At 39.1% G+C, this 13,114-nt stretch overlaps 1 protein-coding gene across 4 annotated transcripts in view; it reads right to left on the minus strand.

The window, feature by feature from the left end:
* Positions 1-13,114, minus strand: part of LOC143037611 (guanine nucleotide-binding protein subunit alpha-14-like) — a 56,928-nt gene that overhangs the window by 5,560 nt on the left and 38,254 nt on the right. For 3 of the 4 annotated variants that reach the window (XM_076206110.1, XM_076206108.1, XM_076206109.1), the window contains exons 2-5: positions 11,378-11,469; positions 5,905-6,022; positions 4,111-4,302; positions 1,835-2,462 (exon numbers count right to left, since the gene is read on the minus strand). In XM_076206110.1, the coding sequence (XP_076062225.1) occupies positions 1,835-2,462; positions 4,111-4,302; positions 5,905-6,022; positions 11,378-11,400 (961 nt within the window). In that variant the 5' untranslated portion in view covers positions 11,401-11,469. Of the gene's footprint in view, positions 1-1,834; positions 2,463-4,110; positions 4,303-5,904; positions 6,023-11,377; positions 11,476-13,114 lie in introns of those variants that run through there. The other variant, XM_076206111.1, reaches the window with a different exon arrangement.

Genomic DNA, 13,114 nt, shown 5'->3' on the forward strand with positions numbered 1-13,114 from the left:
CACTTTTGGTTCCTGTCCTTTTAACTGTTTTTGTCACTGGAATGTCAAATGTTAGCAGTACCTCATCCATGTTGGCTACCCAGTTCAGACCAATCTCCTGTCCTCTGATTATGTCTCTTGTATATTCTCTAAAAGTTGTCACCTACTCTTGCCAGACAGTCATTCTTGTTTGAATCACCAATTCCATTCTACACATAAAACAGAAACATCATGATGTGCCCCCCTGAAATTCATTAATGTTCATTTCTTTGGCCAGCGTCTTCACCTTTAGTCTTATACTGATAGTCATTATCCCTTAACCCGCCACTCGGTGCTGATTCACCCAAAGCTCCACTTTCTCTTCCAGGAATGTCCACCTTGCTTTAGATCTGTAGATTTTTTCTTTCTTCATCTTTCTAAGTTCATCCTTCTTCTGTCACCACTTTCTGACTATTGATTCATTAATGCTGAATTCTTTAGCCACAGCCCGATTACCATGCTCCTCAGCAAAACTGAGTGCCTTTAACTTGAATGCAACATCATATCCTTTTAGCTTCTTCTTGGCCACAGGGGGCATCTTGAGTACTCTTGCGCTGTTCTTCAGTTGATTCTTGACTTGTTATTTGTTGTTGATACTTGAGCTGTTCTTGATTCTTGAGTTGTGTGTGCTTGTAGACTTCATCATCATAAGCTGACCCAGGTCCCAAACCCCAGTATTTATAGGCCAACTACATATTTCCTAGCAGATGAACATGGTGCACTAACTGCTCATTGGCTAGAAATCCAAACTACAGATGTTTTACAGGCAGGTATCAAAACAATTGGGTCATTTGCGGTGATATATAAAGCAGCTGACAGACAGTGAAAAGAGAAACAGAAACAGAAGAGAAGAAGTCTCCAGTAAAAGAGAAACAGAAACAGAAGAGAAGAAGTCTCGAGTAGAGCTGAGAAAATGCCATGGTTGTCAGCGAAGACTATGTAGACTAATACTCGTCATTTCAGCAATCTCCTGGTAATTCTTTAACGTCTACAAAAATTTACCCAGGGGAGAAATTATCATACATCTACCTCCTAACCACTCAGTCTCACCAAGACGGCTGCAAACAATCATTCCCGACGTCTGTGCCTGACGATTCTTCCTTCGCCCAGCATCAAGGCTCACTATCCTGTCTCCTGCACTTCTTTCTTTCATCATGGAGTAGCTGACTGCTCTTCAAGACTCCCTAACAAGAATAACCTCTTCAGATAGCCTACCAGTTCTGGCATACAAATCTCAAGACCCGCATTAGCTATACAGTACTACTTCTCATTAACAGACATTAATTAGCCGTGTTTGCGGTGTTTTCGCTGTGTTTTCGGTGTTTTTGGTGCTGTTGTTTAGTGCTGTGCAATCACTATGCTACCCAAAAACCACTCCAAATCAACAGATTATTCACATCAACGAACACCGTTACCCCCCTTTTAGTCTGTTAATGAGAGGTAGCACTGTACTTGTCAGTAAATAGCTTGCTAGTCTGTCCTTTTTATTGGGATTTCAAAGAAATAATCTTATTTAATAATGCATGTTATTCATTATGAAATTCTGTAATTAGTCTGTATATTTAACTTGTGTTTCTTTACAAATGTTATTTATTTTTTTGTGTGATGTGTTATTTCCTTGTTAGTAATTAAATCATTGTAACACATTTTTTATGAGAAAAAAAAAAATCACAAGGTTGATAATGGTCAAAATCCATACACAAGGTGCACTGGTATACAAGGGACATCTCTCATTTTCAGCCCATTTCCAAGTAAAAAATCTGTACCTCTTACACCAAAAAATACAGTACCAGTACTATAATCAAAAGTTCCATACCTGTATATTCCGGAAAATGATGGCATATGTCAGACACCATAATCTTCTTCAGATATATATCATATTTATTCAAGAACAATACAGTAGAGGTGTCACAGAAATAGTGATAATTCATTATCCATTTGAAAATTTCTAAACTGTCCACCATTCTGTTTGTTGGTCCATCTCCATATTTTGGTGATTCAACAGCTTGATCATATTCTGCTATAGAAGCCAAAAACATTATCACCTTTACTCTGTCAAAACAATGGATCCATTTTCTTCGTTCTCCTCTTTGGCCACCAACGTCAATAAATACAAACTTTCTTGCATTTATAGTAAAGTCGCTTTTGGTAACTCCTTTTGTTGGGTAGCGCATCTTAAGTACATCTTCCATTGTTGGAAGATATGATTCATCAAATATAGTTTCTACTTTCTCAAAAAGATAGGTAGCATTTTCCATCAAATGATATTCATCACCTCTTCTGATAACTTCCAAAACACCTTCATCCTCTAGCATGAGATTTACACACTCCACAATATAATCAATATCTAACATTATCCTTCCGTCATCAAGAATCACATTATCCACATTTGTCAAATCATGTTTAGTAATCTTATTTTCCAACACCACCTTTTCATATGACACCTGAAAAAAATATTTAAATCAATATTTGTTTGCATATATAAGTAATAAGAATATTGGGTATCTATATCCTTTACATGAAAATATTTTCATTTGCATGACGGTCATGGAAATTAATATCAATTTTTTTTTTTTTTTTTTTTTTTTTTTTTTTTTTTTTTTTTTTTTTTTTTTTTTTTTTTTACTTTGAGGCACTTTCTTTATTCACCTACTTTACAACAATAAATATACTTGTAATGCCCTATCGTAATTAGTTAAATCATGTTTATTTTACCACAATCCTATGACAACTTCATTAGAATCATATATTCTATCTTTATACCAAAGGTAGCCAGACAAGGCGAGAACCCACTCCCATTTGTTTCCCTTTTATCTTAGCTCCTCATGGATAAAGGGTCATTTCTGTCCTCCACCCACTGCCCAGGTCAAAAGCATACCAGCAAGACACAGCACATCTACAGTAGTGCCCCACTTCTTTTACATGCTGACCTTATGGGCAAAGGTGATGTAGGGAGCTGTTGACACTCGGTTTGGTTTGTGTGCTTTATTCTGTAGACACTTCTACATCGGCCTACGGCCTGACATGATGCGGTCCCCCCATGTGGGTGGGACCAACCGCAAAGGCCTATCGGCGAGCTACAGAACTGAGGGCAGACCGAATGGAATCTACCATCACTGAATCAGCGGCTTGCCCACTTGGGGCAGGTGGTATATATACCCAGGGCCGATCTGACGCCTTGATCATACGCAACCTAATTGGGATGACCTATCCTAGCCTTCAAGCATAGAGTCAGGTCAGACTACCACACAACTCCGTGTGCATCAACTTGCACCTACAAGCATACTGGTGCATGTGTATACCACAACCTTCCCCCCTCATACCCTCATGAAAACCAGCAAAGACAAAGAGAAATCCCTTCAGGGTGCAGCAATCTATGGTTCATTCACAACCATCCTCTTTGGTCTTCTCCCTTCCATGTTTATCAGATATGTCGCCTTGGCTGTTCAATTTATACATGGATGGGGTGGTGCCAGGGAATGGAGATGGTTAAAGGAAATAGAGAAAAATGTGAGATAAACTAGGAAAAAAAGGAAGAATTTAAATGTGTTTGAGAGGAAATGCCTGAGAAGTATGGTAGGGGTTACTAGGCTGGATAGAGTGAGAAACAAGGTGAGGAGGAGAGCAGGGCTGAAAAGGGAGTTGGAAGATAGGGTTTATGTATGAGTATTGGAATGGTGTTGTGATGCATGAAAAAGGATAATAAGAAGATGCACCAAAATCACCCTAATTGAACACCTACATACAGAAATCAAAATTCTCCCTATAAATTGAAGTATACAAACAAGATTACAAGAATACAAATAGAAGTGACCAAATATGTTCCTAGCCTTGCAGATAAAATGTACATTGAAAGAAAAAAGAAAAGAGACCAGTTCTCTATAGGTACTGTGTTTTTATTCTTTCCTGACCTTTTACCCATTCTTTGAAAAATATCTACAGAGAAAAACAATAATAAGACAGGGCACTACAAGCATAAACTTATGTAAATCACAACTACAAAAGGTATGTACTTTATCAAGAGATTTTTAGTTGATAAGGAAAGGAAATCGTAAAATTCAATGGAAGATCAAGACTCATTGAATAGCTTACCCCTAAACTGGTCATAGCCTGTATAATTTTACACATACACTGAATAATGTTATGTCTGATATATAGAGTGTAATTTCTTCGCTCTGAGTCTGGAAACTGATCCCCATAAAGTAGGCGAGCCTGTTTGTGTAAAGTAGTCTTTCCTGTGCAAGCTCCTCCAAGTAGTAACAATGTAATTTCTTCCTCTCCTTCCTGTAAAAGAAGATGATGCTATGACCACCAATAATAAGAGTGACTAGATATACAAGTAATTTGCAGACCTGTTACCTGATTAACTCACTGATGTTAGATTTTGATAGTTAAAACTCTCCAATATTATCAAGTTACAAAAAAAGCAGATTGAAGAAACTATGAAATAATTAACATACATACATACATATACCAAGGCTTTTTCCCCCTTACAAGGGGGGTAGCCAAAAAGAAAAAGGCATAAAATCATTCCCACCCATTCCATCCCTGAATACACTCCACAACCCTCCACCCTAAGTAATCTACTTTCCTAAGAGTCTCCCTTGCTTGTGTGATTCATTCCTTGGTTATATTTCCTCATCCTCCACTTAAAATTCAATTGCTACATGATCATTTTTTCCTATTGGGCAAAGGTAGTTCAAGGACCTGGTGAAGTCTGGCTCTTTGGTTTAGTAACAAACCTAATCTATTGGGAATGTCGTCTCCTCTTACCCAGGTCATTTTCTTTACTCATTTGGTTACTGTGTTCTCTATTGCTACACTTAACAGGGTATTCCCTCAAGAATCTGCTTTGCTGCTTGCTTCCCAATCCTTCCAGTTGACCTCACTGCAGTTAAAATCTCCAATAAGGACTATATTACTTTGTTCAATATTTTTTCTTAAGGAAAAGAGGTGTATCCAATAACTATGCAATAACATTTCTTGATATTTAGCTTTATTCCATGCTCTTCTCTTGGGGGGTATATGTGCCACCATGAAGTCTCTTATTCTGGCCTTTAGTACTAATTTTGAAGTGAATTACTTCAGCCTTGCCTTCACTTATATTTGCTTCTTCCACTTTTACATCACTTCTCACCCAATTTATCTTCCCTGTCTCTTCTCCAGGAGGTATATTTATACCCCAACTGTAGGTCAACATTTTTTGGGAGTTCTGACTCGACTAGACTCAAAATATCAGGCTTGTTTATCTTTAAGTAGTCCTTTATCTCCACTGTAATTGATAGTAAACTTTCTGTTATTTTAGAAACAATTTCCTCGCCTTCTAATTGACAACTCACCAAAAAAATGCTGTTTTTCTTCTTCCATCATCCTACCATTTTTGGCTTTCGCTTCCTCTAAGAGCCTTTGTGGCTTCTTTTGTTATGTCACCAGTTTGGGTATGTCACTGTCCTAATAATCTCATTTTATGTATCATAACCACTGTATTTCTACATTTCTGTACCTTCTACCATGGTGTTTGCAACCAAAGTTGTTAAATAAATCCATGGATACATTTATTGTTCCTTTATTATCACTACAATATGTATAGTTAAAAAAGGATTAGAATTCAAAATGGGTGTAGAATGTTAAGATTTATGTTTTACAATAAATTTCATGTGTGTTTTTGATGACCCACTCGTGTACATTTGTCAACTTTATGTACAGTATTTATCTAAAAAAAAATTCCAGGGATCTCCCTATGCTTTGAGGTCTCTAATCACAAATAATCAAAATATATATTGCAGATGAAATGTTTTCATATGAATATGTACACTACACTCCTCTGAAATATATAAAGGCTAATTGAGAGGACCAAGTTGTGTATAGTTTCTGCCATATACTTACTTTAATTTCATCCATCCTAATGTCCACTTGACCTCCACATATCAAACTGGCCATCCTTCTCATTTGATATGGTTTCATTCCCGGACAGAGGGCACTCTCCTCCTCAAAAAAGTCATGGCTGTGAAAATAATCAAACTGTTATGATCTCAAGCTTTTGGGAAAACAGGTGTTAATATTAACTTATCAATGATACACAAAAATGAGGTGATAAAGATGGATCAGGGTTCCCACAGAAAATTGAAAACTAAATTCCAGGACTTTTCCAGGATATTCCAGGATACAAATAATCAAATTTCCAGGACTTTGAGCGGAATATCTGAAACAATTTTCAAATACAAACTGATCTTTCTGGCCTCCTCCACCCCTTACAGCCAGCCGATTCCACCCACTTTATTACACTATGCAGTCTTCCTCTGTTAGATTACAATATATATATATATATATATATATATATATATATATCAGAGTATCAGGTATAATTCATTCTTTGCTCTTTCTTGAAAATAGTCACTCCATTGATTTCAGTTTCTGCTTGAGGTCTTGTAGTTTCTTTTCCAGTTTGAGATTTTCATCCGCCTTCTCAGAAACTTTCAGTCTGAAAGCATTGGACTTAGCCAGCAAAGTGAAGTCATGCTCTGTTTCTGCCTTCTTTGCCAGCTGGTCTGCTTCCTTGGTCATTGACTCCATACTATCTTCTGATCCGCGAGGTACTGTTGGTATCTCATCCTCGATGCCCTGACATGCCTTTTCAGTCTGGGAGTGAAGGGTAACTCAGTGAAGTGCTGGCCCGTGGCTTGGATACTGTCATAGACTGTACGAAGAGTTACAATAGTCTTCTCCTGCATGTTCTGAACCAGGAGGTCCTTGTTCACAGAATAACCCCTTTCTACTGATGCCTGACCATGGGAGACTGTGAGAAGCATCTTGAAAACAGACCAGAGCTTGCTGTACTTGTGGTCTTTAAAGTACTGGCCCAGAAATATGTCCAGCCTCTCACTATCTGGGGTGAAGTTCTTGAAATCTGCTGCATGTTCCTGCCTCATCTCACTGCCAAACGCCTTGTACTGAGCAAGGAGCTCATCGCACTCTTCCCCGGACAGCCTGTTGGCATTCAAAAGCATCTGGAGGATTTTCTGGAACTTCGTCGCCGCATCTGTAGAAGGAGCAACTAGTTTATCTGGAGCCAATGCAGAGAGATATCGAACCAGGGACAGTTTCAAGGGACTCTTGTCCAACATCTTGGATGTGAGCTCTGATAGCAGTGTCACACACTCCTTCTTGAATGCCAGGACCTTCAAATCACTGACCAGTTTCTTCTCAGCAGCTTTCTTCACAGACTCTCGAGCAGCAAATCCCAGATCTACAAGTTTTGGCAGCATCTGGTTCTTCTGGTCCTTGGGGTCCAGGTTGGCCAGTTTCTGCATGGTGTCTGCTTTGTCCAGAACTTCTTTTTTGATGAAACGTCCCATGAGCACAACAACCACTTCCTTTAGCTTCTGTCCCAAGAACGGTGCCATGGGTGCATCTGTTTGAAACCTCTGAAGGAATGGCTGGAGTTGTTTAGCTACAGAGATGAAGAATTGTAGCTTTGCGACGGAGAGTGGGTCCTCACAAGCAGCTTTCACTGACGCAAATGAGGCAGTGCTAGGGGCCTTCTTGGGGTCTTTGAAGGATGCCACAAATTTCTCCACGTTGGGCCACATCTGCAATGCACGCTCTGCAACCTTTGCATCCTCAACCCATCTGTGCTGGCAAAATTGCAATGGCAGCTTGCTCCCTGTGATAGTGGTGAAATCATCTCTTCTTGCGGGGGTATCATGGAAGAGCTGCCACAGAGACCTTAGCAGGTTTCCAATCTTCCATCCAGTCTCGTTGGCTCCTTTCTGCAAGCTTCCGTGGACAGTGTGGAGTCCACAGCTTCCGATGTTCAGAAGTTCTGGGAGATCCTGTGTTTTGCGCTCCTGTTGCAGGTCATTGAAAAATTTCCAATTGTCGTTAGGTCCATCCATTGACACCTGAAGCAGACGCTTGGGATCTAGTTGTTGTGTCCCTTCCTTGAAGTTGTTGAGTAGGTCGCTTGCTCGAGCATGCCCCAAGAACTGTGACCCAAAGTACCTTACACTGACCTGACCAGAATCACTGTCCCAGTAACGGACTATGAAGTCCATTTGTTCATTCTGTGAAACAGGGTTCATGCACTCATCAAAGGATATGGTATAGCACTCCGCACTTCTGACTTTCTCCACTAGCAGATCATGGAAATATGGAGACAGGCCAAAACAAACTAGATAAGCACACTTTGTAGCACCACATGAGAAAGTTTTAGCAATTTGGCTGTCCGGAAACATTCTTGGGAACAACATGCCCAGATCAGATGATGAATTGAATGAGTAGTTGCTCATAACAAGCTTCAGAGCCCAGAGAACCTCTGCATGGAGGGCAGCATCTGACACAACAGCTGCAACCTCTGATCTTTGTGGAGCTGTACTTGTACTAGCAACTGGTGCACTGGAGGCGACATTGGCTGCAGCATCATCTGCCTTTTCGTCTTGCTTCTTTCCAAAGAAGTTGCGGATTGCTGATGGGTTTTGCCTTGACTGGCTGATCCTGTTATGCAAGTTGCTTTTCATGTGACTTTTCAGAGCGGATACTCCCATGTTGGCTATGTCAGACACTGCACACTGTAGAATATTGAGCACAACCAACATCCATGCAACACTGAATTCAAGGACTTTCAATGACTTTTTTAGCTGGTAGTCCTAATTCCAGGACCACTTGATTTTTGGCAGAATTTCAGGACTTTTCCATGACTTTCCAGGATCACTTTTTTTTCCAGGACTTTCCAGAATTTTCAAGGACCGTGGGAACCCTGATGGATGGTCCTGCAAGATGGACATCAAAACTGCCCAGTTTCAAAACCTGTCAACCACCTCACCTCCATCATATGGTGCAGTACTCAAGTCTCTAAACTGGGCCAAAGATCTCTCATCAACTTCAATTGTATTTCTTCCACTTTTTTACACGTAAAGACAACCAACAACTCCCCTTTCCCTACCACTTTTAGTTGGTGACAATACAGTACTACCTCTCATTAACGGACTAAAAAGGGGGTAATGATGTCCGTTGATGTGAATAATCTGTTGATTTGTAGTGGCTTTTGGGTGGCATAATGATTGTTGTATTTAGATAATAGAAATAAGGATGTACAGATGAACATGGAAATTTTAGACACTAAAGCAATAGATTTCTTTACCAATGGATGAATAAAAAAAAAAAAATAAAAAATACTGATACTTCTAGTGATTTGATGGAGCTTGCAAGTTTCACTGATTCAGATTAATTCTTCTGAGTCCCCACAAATTCACAGAAAAAAAATAGTGTATACAAATATCTACCCCAGTAAGAAATGATGAAATTACATGTATCAATGGCTTTTTCCCCCATACAAGGGAGGTAGTCAAAAAACAAAAACATAAACCCACTTCCACACATTTCATCCCCTCATACTCCACTCCCATTCACCACCCCTCCTTCCCCCATTTCTTTGCTCCCCCGGGATGATGAGTCATCTCTGCATCTCACCCACTGCTCTGGGTCTGCAGAAGAACAATATCGGTGTGGCCCATCCCATATGTTATTTGCCAATGAAGTAAAAGTCTTATCAATATGCCTACTCAATGGTGGAGATGGAGCCATTTGGCATCATCTTAGTGCTACACAAATTTCAAGAGTATCTCACAACCCAAGTTACCCTACCTGATTTGCTGTTGAATTTTACCATATTACCAACAATCTCTTGGTTAATCAAGAATCTAACTTCCCTGGCTCTTTCCTTTTAACTCTCTTGTACAAAAGGTGATGACTATTTTGCAGATGCACAAGCTTTTCCTCTCCCCATACAGGATATTGGGAGCATAAATTTCATAAAGTCACTATTTTTGGGACTGGTAGCATCCCTGTAGACCACAGTTACACAGCATTAAAAAAGAAAACACTGCCAATCACTTTTAAATTCTACTATTCTTCTATTCTGTTACCCTCATTAAATTTCTCCTTTATTATTTTCTATGACTCCTCTTTAATGTAATACTCTCCTTACAAATAGAACTGCTGATTGTTGTGTTGTTGTTATCGTTCCCTAGACTGTCTGTCCGAGCAGTCCTGTATCCCTGATGAATGCAACAACTAGAACAGTGTTTCCCCACAAATCTTTTATAGAGTGTATATTGTGTTGTTGGCAGGAGTGATTGTGTACAATTCAGTCTTCCATAATGTGTTGTATAGTATGGGGTGAAGTGTTAGATCCTGGCCAGTGCTGGTTGTTGCTCCTGGAAGAAAATAAAAATAATCTCCTCTCTTCAGAATTCACATATTTCCACAGTATCACAGATGATAAATTCCAGGTTTTCCATCAAACTTTCCAGCTTGTGGCCTTTTATGAGGGTTCTCAAATTGTATTATAAATTTTCATCTTAATCAGGTCCAAGACTTGGATCTTTTCAGACAGTGCTCACATACATTCAGTGGCACACAGCCCATAAGCACACAAGACAATGTAATTTGACCTTTAGGTGATAATGACACTTGTCATAACATTGTTTGTACTCTCCATGTTGATTTGGGGGGACAAATGGCAGGTACTTGCACACAGAGGTCTTGCAAGATGGACAGTTAAGCTGCCCATTCTTAAATCCAATGTACAGCTCTAAGGGGCTGATCCAGTCTCATGGCCGCGGTTTCTGCACTGGGCTTAAGATTTCTATCAACCTCAACTGTATTTTTTACATTTCTCACAGAGTTAGCATTGGATCCCACAACTGTGGGTGTGAGAATTAATCTTTGTCTCATCTTTCAATACAAGACCTGTTTGACACAGGTAATCCTGGGGAGATCTTTATCTAATCACCATAGCTCCTGTAGTCATTAAGATATTCAAGCGTACCCACCAATGTCAAGGCATCATCTCTCAAATAAGATATTACAGTTATATCATATAAGAGATCTGACATCTTAGGTAAACAAAATTAGATAAATATACAGATTAGCACATGGTTCAGGCAGGATTGTATTGATGTGTACACAACCAGGTGCAGACTTTGAAGGGATTATGGTGCCTCACATTTACACACATTAGAGGGTTCATATACACAAGGGTCAGGTTAACAACCAATGCAAATGAGAGATAAGATACAATGAGTTAGGTCTGTTCACATAGAAATAAATTCAGTAACTACAGATTTTTACAAACACACAAAAATGGAGGAGATGATGCCCTAATAATTAAAAAATAGAAAAAAATATCCAATAAGGAGGTTTCAAATTAATTGTATATGTATGTTTCTCTAGTTCCAATGTACAAGTGAATATATATATACACAGCAACACACTTCTTTGATTTTCTACTCAGTACATATAACTAAAAATTTTCACTATTGGCTAAGCAAATGAACTCATCCTTCTTAAGCATACTCACTTCACCCTGTTGTTGGGGTTCATTGCATAAGCAAAAAAGCTGTCTTCCTTGATGTACTGGTGTCAATTGCAATGGGGCAAAACACCCTTAGTCTGAAAGATTTAAGCGAGCATAAGTGATGTTATAGGAGTATTTTCAAACTATAAAAGTGAGATGCTATAACTACTTATAAGTAGCAAAGAAAAATGTTACCTGAAACATGTTTAATCCATTTGCTGTGCTGAGAAAAGAAAAGAAGAATGACAACAGGACGAGGAAGAAAATCCACGTAAAATAGTACACCTGCATGACACAATGTTCATGCATGTGCACCTTGCACGGGTCTTGGGTTACCATGCAAATATCATAAGAAATAAACCCCATAATCATAGGTTATAATGGATTTTCCTTAAAAACAATGGCAAATATTTTCACTATTACAGTTAATTACATGTTATATTTCCTATGCTCATCCTTCTTTTGGTACCTTGTAACCCAGTACTACTTGACGCAAGATCAAATTGTTGCCATATTTACTGGCTCCTACAAGTGAGGAGGTTGTGTTGGATACCCAGATGGAGGAAAAAGAAAACCATAAAAAGGGCAGATGTACTCCTTGAGTCAAAGGCCATCCAACCCTGCCATGGGTCACTAATCCGGAGGCTGAGTGATGCCCTAGTTTTGTAGGTGTACTAAGGTGTCCCCCTTGGATTAGCAACATGCCTCTTTGGTCCTTTATTTAGACCAGGAAGGATGGCTTCTCTTGGCTCACAGAGGCAAATCGGCTGGGCTGCCTGACTTGAATATTTGGATTAGGCATGCCCTGAGTCAAGAAGCTACTGCCTGGACCGACACCACATGGTCCGCAGCGGTAGTGCCGAGGTGCTGGGTGCATGTACTTTCCCTCGACCGACTGTTGGGATAATATGTATACCCAAATCCTAGTGTCCCCTTCTTGGGCTCGGCGATGGGTGGGGGCATAGGAGGGTGAATCATAGATATATACACATGCCATGGCATCTATCAACGGCTATTGTGGTGGGGGCTTGCTTGTAACCTGCCTCTATGAAAATAACCAAGCCCACTGTCTGGGCTTGGACCGCGTAATCTTGCTGTCTTGCAAAGGCTTATCGAACCTGGACCCGTTAGATAAATCAGGGTGTGTATGTCTGACACAGGTAAATGTGTAAGAAAAGATCAAGCTCCCAGGACTTAGAATTAATTTAGATTTACCAGTAGCTATATGCAATTCCGTATAACCATGTAGTCACTGGAATAAACTTCTTCACATATAAGTCACGGACTAAAATTTTAGCATACGGTATTATACGCTCGAAAATTTAGCATACGATATTATTACATACACACCTCAACAACATAATTCTGTCTCTGATTATTTTACAAAGGATTACAAAGGAGGAGCATGCCGACACCATTTGGTCCAAAACCAGGCCGGATGCGATTTTTTTTTATAATAATGATAAATGAATAAATGAAAATATAAATAATAATAAATATAATAAATAAATGCATAGGTATAGTTAACTAATAAACAAACAGGTAAATAGTAATTAATAAATTGACAGATAACCAATAATGAATAAAAATCAAGTAAATAATAATAAACAAAGTAATGATAACAAACAAATGATATAAGATAAATGGCAGTCATTACAGCATCTCGTCGTTTGTCTCTGTATTTGTTGTTTTCATATTTTACTTTTTCTTATTTGTTGTGGACTAAAATGTTTCCTGTCA

The sequence above is a fragment of the Oratosquilla oratoria genome, chromosome 22 (genome assembly GCF_046742065.1).
Source record: "Oratosquilla oratoria isolate Oo_2021 chromosome 22, ASM4674206v1, whole genome shotgun sequence".
NCBI classification, from domain to species: Eukaryota; Metazoa; Arthropoda; class Malacostraca; order Stomatopoda; family Squillidae; genus Oratosquilla; species Oratosquilla oratoria.